At 44.0% G+C, this 13,916-nt stretch overlaps 1 protein-coding gene across 1 annotated transcript in view; it reads left to right on the top strand.

Moving 5' to 3' along the window:
• The first annotated feature begins 2,206 nt into the window (after positions 1–2,206).
• Positions 2,207–13,916, top strand: part of LOC120515916 — a 50,580-nt gene continuing 38,870 nt past the window's right edge. Inside the window, exon 1 of the mRNA XM_039737287.1 lies at positions 2,207–2,283. Coding sequence (XP_039593221.1) covers positions 2,281–2,283 — 3 coding nt within the window. The 5' untranslated portion in view covers positions 2,207–2,280. The remainder of the gene's footprint in view (positions 2,284–13,916) is intronic.

Here is a 13,916-nt window from a genome sequence, read left to right as displayed (position 1 = left end):
ATCAGACTTGAGAGACATCTGGGAATGAAGCACCGCACACGTGCCAAGGTCCTCTCATTGTAAGGACAGTGAGCTGAGGGATGTCTGCACTCCAAAACTGACAGACGCAGACGGAGGACACACACCCTGCCCTGTTTATAGTTCATTTGTGAGTGAGTGTGTTAGTAGAGCGTCCCTCAGAGCACATCCATGTTTAACTTGCATGAGCAGTTGACACACACAGGACCACACGGACACAAGAATCTGGAGGAGCAAAATGTTACTGCAGCCCACAGTACCTATGAGGTCAGTCACATAACGGACATAACATCACATAACGTCCATAACATCGGTCACCAAACACCCATTGGTTACACTGTGGTTAAGATTAGGGTTGTTTGGTTACCTGACTCTGCCAGCATTTCGTGACTGATGTTATGGGGGTCCCTTGCTGCTGCGAACATTACATGACCTGCTGCACATCAGACCTGTTGCAGTTTTACTCATCTCAGGACACGCAGTCAGAGATGCCACACGTCCACGCAACATGACTGCTTCATGGACCCTCATGGCTACATAGACACGTAAAGTATAACTGGGCTGATCAGCAGAGACATCACAACTCAACAGAGGAACATTTCTGATTGAGCGTAAATGTCTTACTTAATAGCCAGGGGCCATAAAGCCTCAGACAACTGGCGAGAGCCTCATTCATTCAGCTGCAGTTGGAGTTTGGGGTGAAGTTGCGCTCCCTGTGATGAGCTTATGTGACGCATTAATAACCTGCCACAAGACGTTAAAGGTCTGAGTCTGCTCAGCTAAATCTGGAGTCACACCGTTCTTAAAAGAAATAGTTTTCAAGGGGGGCATCAGTCATGACCTTTAATGTTAAGCCAGTGTTTCTCAACCTCAGTCTTGTACCCCCTGTGGCTGCAGGTTTTTGTTCCAACCAGATTCCTAATCAGTGACAACACCTGATAGTGCTGATCTCATTTCATTAGCTGGGATTATTTTTTTTTTATTATTCTACAGGTACATTCAGTAAATCACAGCAGTGTGATTTTTACATTTATAAGACATTTAGACATATTTCTGCTTTTGCTATAGATTTAAATGCTTAACTCTCTTTTGTTGATTTCATTATATTTTGTCCTTTCTCTGTGTAGTTTTTCCCCCTTCGTTATATCTTATTAATGACAATTAAAAATGAGCAGAGCAGACACGCTGACAAACAACACGGAATAATCAATGGCTGCAAGTACTTTAGCATCAGACCCACTAATTAGTAAATTATAGATTAATTAAACAACACCTAGAAAAGTAGAATGAAAATATTGTTAAAAAGAAAAAAAATACATTACGTATTCCCATATTACTGCTTGGTACATTTTAATATATATATATATATATATATATATATATATATATATATATACTTTTTTTTTACAATACTGTACTTAGTTTTCTAATCTGAGGTGGGCTGACACCCAGCCCAGGGTTGGTTTGTTTCCTGCCTTGCGCCCTGTGTTGGCTGGGATTGGCTCCAGCAGACCCCGTGACCCTGTAGTTAGGATATAACGGGTTGGATAATGAAGTGATGGATAGTTTTCTAATATCTATATTGTTCCAAAACACGGAACTTGGGAAATAACACATCATTTAATTAGCCCAGGAGTCCAATTAAAAACCTTCAGCCACAGGACTAAGATTGGGAAGCACTGCGTTAGACCCGCGTCACTTCTGACGACTTTCATTTACTTAATCTTAGCGAGTCAGAGGCAGGGCCATCAGGGCCATTGCCACCATCAAGGTGAACCAGGCATCTGTGTGCGGCTGTATATTCTCATCAATAATCTCAAATCAAATATCAGATTTAAAGTTCTAATAAAAACTAAGTCACTTGTTGAAAACTTTAGCACTGAAAACATGTACACAATGATTTTTAAATGACATTTTATTTTTAGTTTGTTTGTCAACTTATTGTAACTGCGGCAAAACAAGCAAGTTGGGGTAAAATACCGGAGTGTTCTGGGTCTGACTGTTGGAGTGTTTTTATTACTATTATGATTGTTATTAATGTTTCATTTAATCCATTCCAGAGATATTCCTGTTTATTGAATGTTTTATCACAATGGTGAGCACGCGCTCGGCGGCGTTTTCTGGAAGTCAGCCTGGGGTTTTTATTTGTCTTTGGACTTCCTCAAAGCCCGCAGCTTCTGCCCTTTGCTCCGGCGCTGCGCAATAAGCGGCCGGCAGTTCCCTGTGCACGCCACTCGTCGGAGAGACACACCGAGCGCAGACATGGTGAGTACCGCGGTCCTCGGGCTTCTGTGAAAGGCGCTATATAACAGGCTGATCAAGCGACTGCGCAAAGGCGCTGTATGGGAAACAAGTAATGAATTGAAGGAGCGGGAGCGCACCCGGCTGCGGAGCTTTTGGAAAGGCACTATAGAAAATAAAGCCAGATTACTTCATTCAATGTTCCTTTTATTTTTACTTTTTTTATACTCCTGTATAAAGGCGCTATCAATGATCCTTGTTGATGGACGGATTAATATTTAACGAGTAATTGATTCTCGATATTAGCCATACGGTCATTTTTTTAGGTGCTTGTAAAGTAGGAAGACGTTTGCAATTAAAGGTGCTATATAAAATAAAAAGCCTTTTCATACATGTTATAGTCAGCTATTGTACTTTTGTGTTTTTAAACACCACAATGGTGCTTTTTCTTTGCATGTCACTGTTTCTTTGACATTTTTTAAAGCACTTTGAACTGCATTCCTCATATGAAAACGTACTATAGAAATAAATGCTCTTGTTGTTAATTCTGGCCTCTTTGAAAGGCGCTATATAAAACTCAAACTTAGATTGGAAGACCCCCGCAGATGAGTGCCATGACTGCACCTACATCATCCAACCTGAATTTTGGGTTCCTGTGCGCTGTAAGGCGCTATATAGCAGGTGTCCTCAAGTTTGGGGACCCCTGTGGCTACAAATCAGAGGGTCAGGATTGTGTCTCATTGTTTAACTATTGAGTGGTATCGAGTCATTTGCACCCGTGTCAGCGCTGCCCGTCACTAATTGTCATATTCAGATACAAATAAAGAAGCAAAGACGGTACATTGAGAAGAAAATGATGAGGGGAGGTTGAGCATTTAAAGCTTAGGCTTTTCACTTTTCTAAACTTCTTGTAAATGTTAATATTATACTGGCGCACAAGAAGAACAAAGGCTGGCGAATGAAACACGTTTATCGTTCTGATTTGTTTTTCATGTTAAACTAATCCCAGCCTAAATGAATGTCATGTAAATGATTAAGTTCTGCTCTGGCTACTCAGCTAGCATAATGGAGTCATTCGATTGTGTTCAATGACCTCTAAGGAGACTTTACGTCAGGGGTGCCCAATGCGTCGATCGCGATCGACTGGTAGATCGCAAAGGCAGTGCAGGTAGATCGCGTTGCATTAAAAAAAAAAAAAAATAAACGTTAGTCTGTCATATATCGTCCCTATGGTATTTGCCACTTGATTAACAAACAAGGCGGCCAGTCTGAGATCTCTTCTCTTCTAACACACTGGTCATCCCGCACGCACGATCAAACACTGCAAAACTCCGGCTGTGATCTAGATAGCCTTCCAATTTATATCAACTAAAGAAGGGATTTTAAAAAAAAAATAGTTTGGGGAGGGTATGGGCTGAATGTGGAATTGGAAGATGATTTTTTTTCTCACAATGTCACAATCGAAGTGCGTTTGTCTGATCTGTCAATCTATCATTGCTATTCCAAAGAAGGAAAATATGGAAAGGCACTTTCGAACCGTTCATAAAAACTACGAAACTGACGTCCTTCCAAAATGCGTTTTGAGAAAGAAAAAGGAGAGGGAACTAAAATCGCAGTTAATCGGACAGCCGTCATTTTTCACACGGCTGAATTCAAAAGCTCCTTGACTGCGTTATTCAGCTCTACTTATTTATGCGAGTCAGCCTGTTCTCACATGACGATTATTAAATCCAAACACTGCAGTGACCATAAATGTATTGAATTGTTATTGTGCCATAAAGGTTATTCAGTTATGCAAATGTACGACAACATACATTTTATGTATAAAGTATACTCAGTATATATATGTCTTTATATATATCATTTTTAATGTAGGTAGATCATTTCCAACTGGTCATTTTAAAAGTAGCTCGCAAGCCAAAAAAGTGTGGGCACCCCTGCTTTACATCAAGATCGGCATGTGTTTGATTACTGCACGTCCGTCTGATGTTTCTGTGGGCCCACGGACTTGGGGTCTGTCCTAAAAGGGCCCCACCTCAGCCCAAACCTCACACACTTTAGTCATTAGTCACACATTATCAGTTACAAACCAAATACAAAACCTTAACATTTTATGTACAGTAAAGTGTCACCCAAATGCATCATACATCACTGGTGCACATGTCCAGGCCAAATACAAAGGTTTAAAATCTCACATTTTATTAAAAGTGCAAACACAATGCAACCAAGTATCCTTTTAGCATCATGTAAAGCATCCATCCATTTATTTCTATAGCGCATTTTCATACAAAAAGTAGCTCAAAGTTCATAATGAATAAAAGAAAAAGACAAAATAAGAAATTAAAATAAGACAACATAGAAAAGGAGTAAGGTCCGATGGCCAGGGTGGACAGAAAAAACAGAAAAAAAAAACTCCAGACGGCTGGAGAAAAAAAAAAAATCTGCAGGGGTTCCAGGCCACGGGACCACCCAGTCCCCTCTGGGCATTCTACCTCACATAAATGAAACGGTCCTCTTTGTAGTTAGGGTTCTCACGGAGTCACTTGATGTTGATGGTCATACAGACTTCTGGCTTTTAATCCATCCATCATTGTTGGAACATCACAGGGCTTTGAGTAGATGGTGACCACCAAAAGGATACCAGAAAAGGAAACAGAAGAGAGAGTAGAGGTTAGTACAGATTTTAGAGCCACTAAATCCTATCTTCTAATCCCATGTTTATCCTGAGCAGGTCACTGGGATGGTGGAGCCAATTCCAGCAGGCATCAGGGCAGGACCAATGCCTGGACAGAGTGCCAGTCCACCACAGGGTGAACACACATTAGGGGCCCAGTCCACCGAACCTGCATGTTGTTAGACTGGTGGAGGAAACGGCACGCGGACACGGGGAGAACATACAAACTCCACGCAAGTGTGGCGGTGCCTCTCGACCCCAACACCATTGGTGGTGTAACCGGATGAGCTGTGACATGAGGACAAATCACACTTGGAGAAGTGGAAGGTGCAAAGTGCTTTCATTAAAAACAATCAAAATTAAACAGTGTCCATAGTGCGGTGCTCAAAGTTAACAAATAAATAATCCATAAAAACCAGGTGATAAAAAGTGGGGGTTAAGACACATAATAAATACAACAAATCCAACAATGATGGACGGATTAAAAGGAAGAAGTCTACGTGACCATCATCATCATCAAGCCCTTCCGTGAGAACCCTAAATCCAAAGAGGACCGTTTCATTTATGTTAGGTAGAATGCCCAGAGGGGACTGGGTGGTCTCATGGTCTGGAATCCCTACAGATTTTATTTTTTCTCCAGCCGTCGGGAGTTTTTTTTGTTTTTTCTGTCCCCCCTGGCCATTGAACCTTACTCTTACTCGATGTTAATGTTGATTTATTTTTTTATAATTATGTCTTTCATTTTTCTATTCTTTAATATGTAAAGCACTTTGAGCTACTGTTTGTATGAAAATGTGCTATATAAATAAATGTTGTTGTTGTTGTTGTAAATAAATCCTTTAAAATGAGGTTAAAAGTCAACAGACTGGACGCTGTCCCTTTAAAAAAACAAAAAAAAAGCAAACCAGTGTGTCTTCTTCTTTTTAGCTGGCGGTCCTCCATACGGGCCTTACAGCAGGGGAGTCGCCCTCTCAGCTGGTCCCTTGGCTACATGAAGCTCCCTTGCCGGGCCGAGACTCGGGTACCCCCAATCCTCCCGGACTCCCACCGCCTTCCATGGTCTTACGTGGCAAGTCATCAATGATCCTGGTCACTCCTGATCCTCTAAAAAGCTCAGCAGGAGTGAACCCAATCCATCCGCCCCGAGTGTCGGCCAAACGCTCTTCCAGGGCTCTCCTCCCAGCGGCCTGCTCTCGCTCACTCATTCATTCATTCGCTCATTCGCTTCTGCACCAGCTTTTCTCCTTAACTTCCATCTTTTGTTCTTTTTCCTTTCGTTTTCCCTCCTTTATTTCTTAAACGGCTCCGTGGGCGCAGCGTCTCAATTACACACTGCAGGAAGTCAATAAAGCAATTGAGAAAGGTCGCACCTTCATGTACAGGTGCGTCTCACTCCAATTACCTCATCAAACTCCCTGAGCTCGCCCATGGGAGACCGACATTGCCAATGGATTATATAAAAAAACAATACCACCATTCTTTCGGAGCCGCCATAACACAGCAGGAAACACCCAGTCTCCTTACTGCAAGGCCACAGAGCTACCAGGGCACCCCCATGCCACCCGTCGTGTAAAACAAAAATGGCAGATAAGAAACAAGTCCTGTCTTACTGCGCTCATGTCCACAGAGTCACCATCGAGCGTTCGCAAAGTCGTTGTTGACATCCGCAAGTCCCAATTCGGTCAGGCCTGCCACACTCTTCAGTCTTTCTTGCTACATGAAAGCACGTACAGTAAGTTAAGTCGTGTCTCAAGGATTTCAGAACGCCATCTTTACAAGGACCACTCAGTCATCCACCGCAGGATAACTGAAAAATGGCACCGGTGGGAGGCCGTCTTCATCCTACGGTGGGCGGTGGGGCACTTGAAGCAGGGGGCTGTCTTGCATGACGGCCCACTGAGGTCAAGTCCTTATGCTCAGTTGTGCAACAAGCAGCTCAGAAGGGCGTATGCAAGATTTGGCCTCGTAACGATGTACCCCAGTCAGCGCTGTACTTCCAGTCACCCCCTTGAAGACAGAGCACTTTACTTTAGTCCGACATGACCGGAGGTCTGGCACCATAATAAATAATAAGCGAGACTCTTTATGGGCCCTAATGGGATGTGTCTCCTATGCATCCCCCTATCTACAACGAATGGATGGGCACGTTTGGAATATTCACTAATATTCAGGCTGTGTCCTTGCGCTGATCTTTGGACCAGCAGGAATGCTCTGAAGGATTAGTAAACCCCGATGAGAGTCTGTCAAGTTGGTCAGCACCTCAATCTGCACAGAAGGAGGAGAGAAGGATGGAGACGCCTTCACCACAAGGACCACAGTTAGTCATCTGTGTGAAGGCCGAATCGGCTTGACTGGACCTCGTGGGGTGTGCGTGCCAGCCAGCAAGGTGTCGGTGACTTCTTAGGACCATCAAGTGCACTGATTACGCTGGTCATGAAAAACTGAATTGTCACATCATGTTATTTTCTAACCCCAGGGTCGTGGCGGGGGGCTGGAGCCCATCCCAGCCAACATCAGGTGGAAGAGAGATATAAATCCAGGACAGGGTGCCACTCCAACATAGGGCGAATGCACTCGCACACAAACTAGGGCCAATTCACCTTCACCTGCATGTCTTTGGACTGTGGGAGGACACCAGAGCACCCAGAAACCCACTCAGACATGGCGAGAACATGCAAACTCCAGACAGGGAGGACCCGAGATGTGAACCCTGGTCTTCTCCTTACTGAGAGGCAATGCAATCAGAATATAAGTTTAATGTCACCGTGCTCTGTACAAAAATTATTTTATAAATCCACTCACATCTACAGGCCAGGCCAAAGTTAGCACACAGGGGCTCTCAGCATCTAGAAGTGCTTGGCCAAGCATAGGACAAGACAGACTTAGACAGCTGGAGGAATGTATAGTCAGCCTAAAGACAGGTGTATACTATTTTGTCCTCTGTTAACAGTCAGCACAAAATCTTCTTTCCTTCCTTGGAAATGGACTATTTGTTGACATTGTGGCCTGCACGTGGAGGAACCAGTATAAAAGACTTGGAGAGCAGCCAAACACTTTGAAGCCGACGGACGGATGGGTGATATCGTCATCCGTCCTAAAAAGCCTTCCAGTGCAGCGACGAAAAATGGCAGACTGTATAGATCAAGATCCCACCTGGGTATTGTCTTGCTATGGCTTCCTTCATCTGTAATGCCGCGTAAATCGTCAGTAAAGAAGTCTAAGTTATTTTCTCTTATGTGATTTTTACCGCCGTATCACTATGGGAGGGATATCGCCTTTTAATATCATATCTCTATAGTTTTCGGTTACTTAAAACGCTACAATTATAAAAGAACTTATTCCAATTTAGGAGCTATCACACCCCAAAGGAACAGGCAGCAGCGCTATCACTGCACCACCATCCTCGAATTGTGAATAGTCACTTTCATTAACATTCATGAACACCATCGAAAATATAATTGTAATGTTATTTTTTAAATTTTGACATACTTTATTAATCCCCAAGGAGAAACTGTCTTTTCACACGACTGGTACGGACATTGTACAGCACCCTAGGAGCAACTTTCACGTTAAGGGTCTTGCTGAAGGGCCCAACGGAGTAGGATCCCTTCTGACAGTAACGAGATTTGAACTGGTAACCTCCCAGATAAGCAGCACCTCAGAGCCACCCAACTCATGTCACATTTCAGTACAAACCTGAAAAGAACTGGAATTAAAATTTAACAAGTGACCCAATGTATTCCTGTGTACGATTTTGTTCCAAATCAATTTAACATGAAATGATTTAGTCAATCTAGTATTTTTTAACATACTACAGGGCTTTGCCCACCCCCATGTTTGGTTTACCGGACATACAATTTAAAGAGATTGTTATTTTCATGGTAATTGTTACATATGCATTATTTTCACTTTTGCTTTAAAAACTTTTGTAAAAACAATACTTCTCCTTTATTTCCGGGCGTGGTTACATCTCTTTCTCACAGGACGTATAACGCTGCTCGCGTTGTGAAGGGGGGGCAGCTGAACGCACGCTAAGGAGATGCCGTCGGATCATCTGCTGTCTTTCTGCTGCTGGCGAGCTGCCTGTTCTGCTTGTCGCATGTCGTTGTTTTAAGAGCTGGGAGCACATGATGCGTGTCTGCCAAAAGCAACCCAACAGCTGCTAGGTTAGATGTCCGTGGACTTCTTTTAAATGATGGCTCACTGCGTTGTCTCGCGTGACGTTGTAAAAACAATACCTGTCCTTTATTTCCAGCTCCAGGCGTGGTTACATCTCTTTCTCAGGACGTATAACGCTGCTCGCGTTGTGAAGGGAGGTGGCTGTTGTTGCACTGCCCTTCGATCATTTTAAAGCCTGTACAGCCGCTGTCCTTTTTGCCACTTTGTGTCTCTGCTGCTCGTGTTGTGAAGAGGGTGGCTTAGGGTGGCTGAACGCACACAGGGAGAAGTGGTCGGATCATCTGCTGCGATGTGCATGTTTTGCTTGTCGCTTGTCATTGTTTTAAGAGCTGGGAGCAAGTTAAAGTGTCTCTCGCAGGACTTCAAATTGTCTTCTGAGAAGATCACGTCTCGTCTCCCTAGTCTGCCTCCCCAAGATTTTGTTTTATAACAGAGAGATATGTAATGACAACGGCAGTGCATATTCATTGACTTCCATATAACGTCTCTAGTTTTTGTCGCTTATCATATATTTTTTTTTATAAAAAGCCTTGTTTGGTGGTCCATCGCCTGTCTACTTTTTCTTTGGCATCCCTCTGAATCATCCTGCAGTAGTCCGCCATCATAGCGACATCCTGTGACGGGCGGGACGCTAGCTGGATGGAAAGATCAGGGGAGAGAGCATCCACGTGGCACTACCTTCCTCTGGACACTAGAGGGAAGCCCTGCTGGGCGGCTGTGACACCACGGATTCCCACAGGGCACACTGGGAGTTGGAGTCTGGCACAGTCCTGTTGGGTTCTGTGGGGGCCACCAGGGGGAGTTGCAGAGCCCTACATTGGACTTTCACCACACCTGGAAGTCATGCCAGCTAACGCTGATGAGCCAAATGGAGCACTCTCAGGACCTGAATAAAAGGAGCCGCCTCAGTCCATTCTGGGAGCCAGAATTGGGAGGAAGAAGGATGAAGGGAGGAGTGGAGGAAAGGAACTGTGCAATTGGTGCTGCTTTGTATTGTTCTGATGAGGGGAGTGAGACAAAAGCGCTTCCTACTAAATAAATGTGTGCTGTGTGTCTCTGCCTGTCTGTGTCAGGGTTGGGACAGCTGAAGCGCCCCTGGTTTCCAAAATCCCAGCATCTCAGGCACCTTCTTTCCGTGTCCCTGATATTGTGATGGAATCTGTCACCCTGTTCTTCACTCACTGCTCCAAGATTTTCAGGGAAACCATTCCAAATGCAAACCCAAAAAAGCGACCCTTGAGACTCATCACAACCCCATTTCCTTAACATTAACTCATCAATTTTTCACAGCTTCTTTATAGTTTGGATCTTCATTGTTATCCTAAAGACTTACAAATGATTTCTTCAGATGATTCCCAAGCTTCTCACTCCACATCATTCAAGACACCATCAGACACTGCATGTGAAGTCAGTTTTCTCATATCTGGCCTGGCTAAAATGCTTTCTTTCAGTTTAGCTTCAGACAAACTTTCGGCACAAATCCAACAAGCAGGATGCATCTTTTGATAGGACTTTGACATCCGGCTTCTTTAAATCCAATTTAATTTGAAGTGGTGATTGCATCACTTATGGTCTGCCGCCCAAACCCGACACAAACAGACAAGTGCAAGCACACACGCTTTTATTTTTATTTTTCCTCGTAGGAAACGCCTTCCCCCATTTCCCACAAACACAACACAGTCATCAAGCACAGCACACCACTCTTCTTCTTTCCCTCTTCCTCTTTCCTCCACTCCTCCTGACAAACTTTGTCTTCACCCGCCTGACTCTGGCTCCTCGAGTAGTGGCTGCTGGCTCAGAAGTGCTCCAGGTGCTCGTTGGCACATTTCCAGCCGGTGGAAGAGATGCGGCGTCCACAGATGCCAGCAGGGCTGTATCACACTCCAGCTCCCAATGAGCCCTGCTGGAGTCCGAGGGGGGCTGCCACTTAGCGCTCTGGATATGCTCCCTTCCCCTGGTCCTACCAGCCTGGAGGTGGGCCCCAGCCATACGCCACACACTTTATTTGGACTCACCCGGCTGGGTCTGATGGTGGATTGGCACCAAGCTATAGCTTGTTTCTAGTTGGCCATTCCTTCTGAACCCAGCGTCACGTTTTGGCTCTGCTGTCCGACTCGCAGAGGAGTCCTGGGATTTGTGTCTGCCATGACTGCCGACCCAGTCAGATATGTAGAACTTTCAAGTGTTCTGCTTTACACATATCAACCATATGACCTTATTATCAAGTAAAAAAAACTGTTTTGCTTTAAACTTTCACTGGAATATTACAAAAAATTAAAATTCTAACAATTATTTACGTAATATACTGATGTTTAATTAATTATAGGGAGAAACCTATGAGGAAAACCTACAGACAGCTACAAAAGTCTGTTAAGTGAATAAATGTTACACGTTCAACTAGTCAGAACAAAGCACACCTGTGTAATCCGTGCACTGCTCTCCACTCCTGCACTTTGATCTTCCCAGTTTCGGCGCTTCGGGTGAATAATGTTGCCATGCGTGTCTGCTGATGACAACAAATTTTGCATTGTTTTTTTTCATTCAAAAAGCAGAACAATGCCAACAGTACACCATTCAGTCAAAAAAAAAAAATCTGAATTAACAGAACAGAAATGCAGAGCAAAGTCAATCCAAAGAAAGCCAAAAGAGAGAGCGGTACGAGCAGAGAGACCCCTCTAAAGGAGCTCTTTATACAGGATCTCAGTGCTTGAAGAAGAACCAAATTACTGGTGGTACCCTATTTACGGCGATCCAGTGACATTCGATCCAAATAGTTATCCCCCATAAGAGGTTCCAGTGCACACCAGTATAGTAAGAGAAGGTGCCAGTGTAGTGGAAAGTAGAACGTTGTGAAACAATGGCAGTCGATCGAAGTGCGGGGGTTTGTCCCGTGAAGATTCCTGAGGAGGGGCTGGTACTTACTACTCTGCTAAGAAAAGGTGTTGGTGCGGTGAAACGTTGATCACTGCGATACAATAGCAGTGGTGGTGGGACTGGGGAATGGGGTTTTGGGGGTTCCCTTATAAAAATAAATGAAGACGTATTGTTATCCTAAGAAAGGGTGTTGGTGCAGTGAAACATAGGTCGTTGCGATAAAATGGCGTAGAGAGTGGAGGGGGTTTGGGGCTGGTCTCCGTGAAGCTTCCTAAACAGGTGCTGGTACTCAATGGGATTCTAAGAAAAGGTGTGGGCGCAATGAAATTCAGATCGTTGTGATGTGCGGTTTGCCCCGTGAAGATATGTGAGGAGGTCTGCTAAGAACGGTTCACCGACAAAAGCGCGATAGACATATGCGCCCCGGCAAAACCTCGACCGACAAATGAGCGCCGACAAACCCGCTAACTGGTTTTCGACAAATGCGCGCGACAAAATCGTGAGAGAGGCCAAGAGAGTGGGACGCCATTGCTGCAATTCTTCCTACATATGCAGGGCGTGATCTTAAAGACTATCTGGCATGCCGCGTCTCATAATATTGACTTCTAAAATAAACATTATTATATATGCTTTAAACTAGTAATTCATATTTAATTAAAATTTCGCAATTTTGTCAGGGCGATTTTGTCGGCGCAATTTTGATAACGCGTTTTAATCGCCGCGCAAATGTCGGGTCACACTAAGAACAGGTATCGTTGTTGCGATACAATCACAGTTGTTCATATAGCAGTGGTGAGGATTTCCTTGTGAACGTTAATGAACATGTAATGGTACTCAGTGGTATGCTAAGAAAAGGTGTTGGTGCAGTGAAACATAAATCGCTGCAATAAAATGGCAGTCGTTCGACGTGCGTAGCCACCACTGGGGTCGTCACCATGATAATCTTTATCTCTCTATTATAAAAGAAAATCTTGAGACCAGACTTTTTGTAAGAGATTTTTTCAAGTCCCGCAAGACGAGACTTTGGCCAAGAGATTTTTTTCTTACCCTCCTCTCAATCAATTTCAACCAACCCCGCCGGCCACTCACCTCTCCTTTGTGTGAATGCTTTTGTCAGACAGTTTCTGCACTCTCAGCTCTTATAAATGTTTACGTTTTTCTCACTTTAAGTTCCCAATAAAAGAAGACGTATTATATCCAAATCTTATTGAAGAATTTCATATCAACAGCAGAAATGAGTACACGAGCAAAGAAATGAACGTGAAAATTGTCGATTGGTCAAATGCACATCAATAGACTCTGCTGAAACAGTTGGTGGTGACCGTGTGGAAGATGAAAACATCAACTTACAATATCCCTTAGACTATTTACAAGCGTTAATACTGTCCGTTCTTCCACCGGCCAAATTACTGTTGAAAGGCTGTATCATATTGTTATTGTGTAATTTATGTCTGAGTGATTTGCTGTGCAATAGGACAAGATTAGTTGTATTCAAAATTGGTTCAACAATTCAAACATGTAGTATCTTTATATGTAATACGCTACCATGGCTGTTCGTTTGTCTGTCCAGGATTTTAAATCACCTGTAGCTCACAAACTGTATGACCTATCCATCCATCCATTATCTAACCTGCTATATTCTAACTATAGGGGCACAGGGGTCTGCTGAAGCCAGTCCCAGCCAACACAGGGTGCAAGGCAGGAAACAAAAGCCCGGGAGGGCGCCAGCCCACTGCAGGGCACACACACACACATCAAGCACACACTAGGGACAATTTAGGGTTGCCAAATGCACCTAACCTGCATGTCTTTGGACTGTGGGAGGAAACCCACGCAGACACGGGGAGAACATGCAAACTCCACGCAGGGAGGACCCAAGAAGCAAACCTGAGTCTCCTAACTGCGAGGCAGCAGCACTACCACTGTGCCA

Source organism: Polypterus senegalus, chromosome 1 (assembly GCF_016835505.1).
Source record: "Polypterus senegalus isolate Bchr_013 chromosome 1, ASM1683550v1, whole genome shotgun sequence".
NCBI classification, from domain to species: Eukaryota; Metazoa; Chordata; class Cladistia; order Polypteriformes; family Polypteridae; genus Polypterus; species Polypterus senegalus.
Note: the sequence above shows the minus strand (reverse complement) of the source record. Positions and strands in the feature narration are given on the sequence as shown.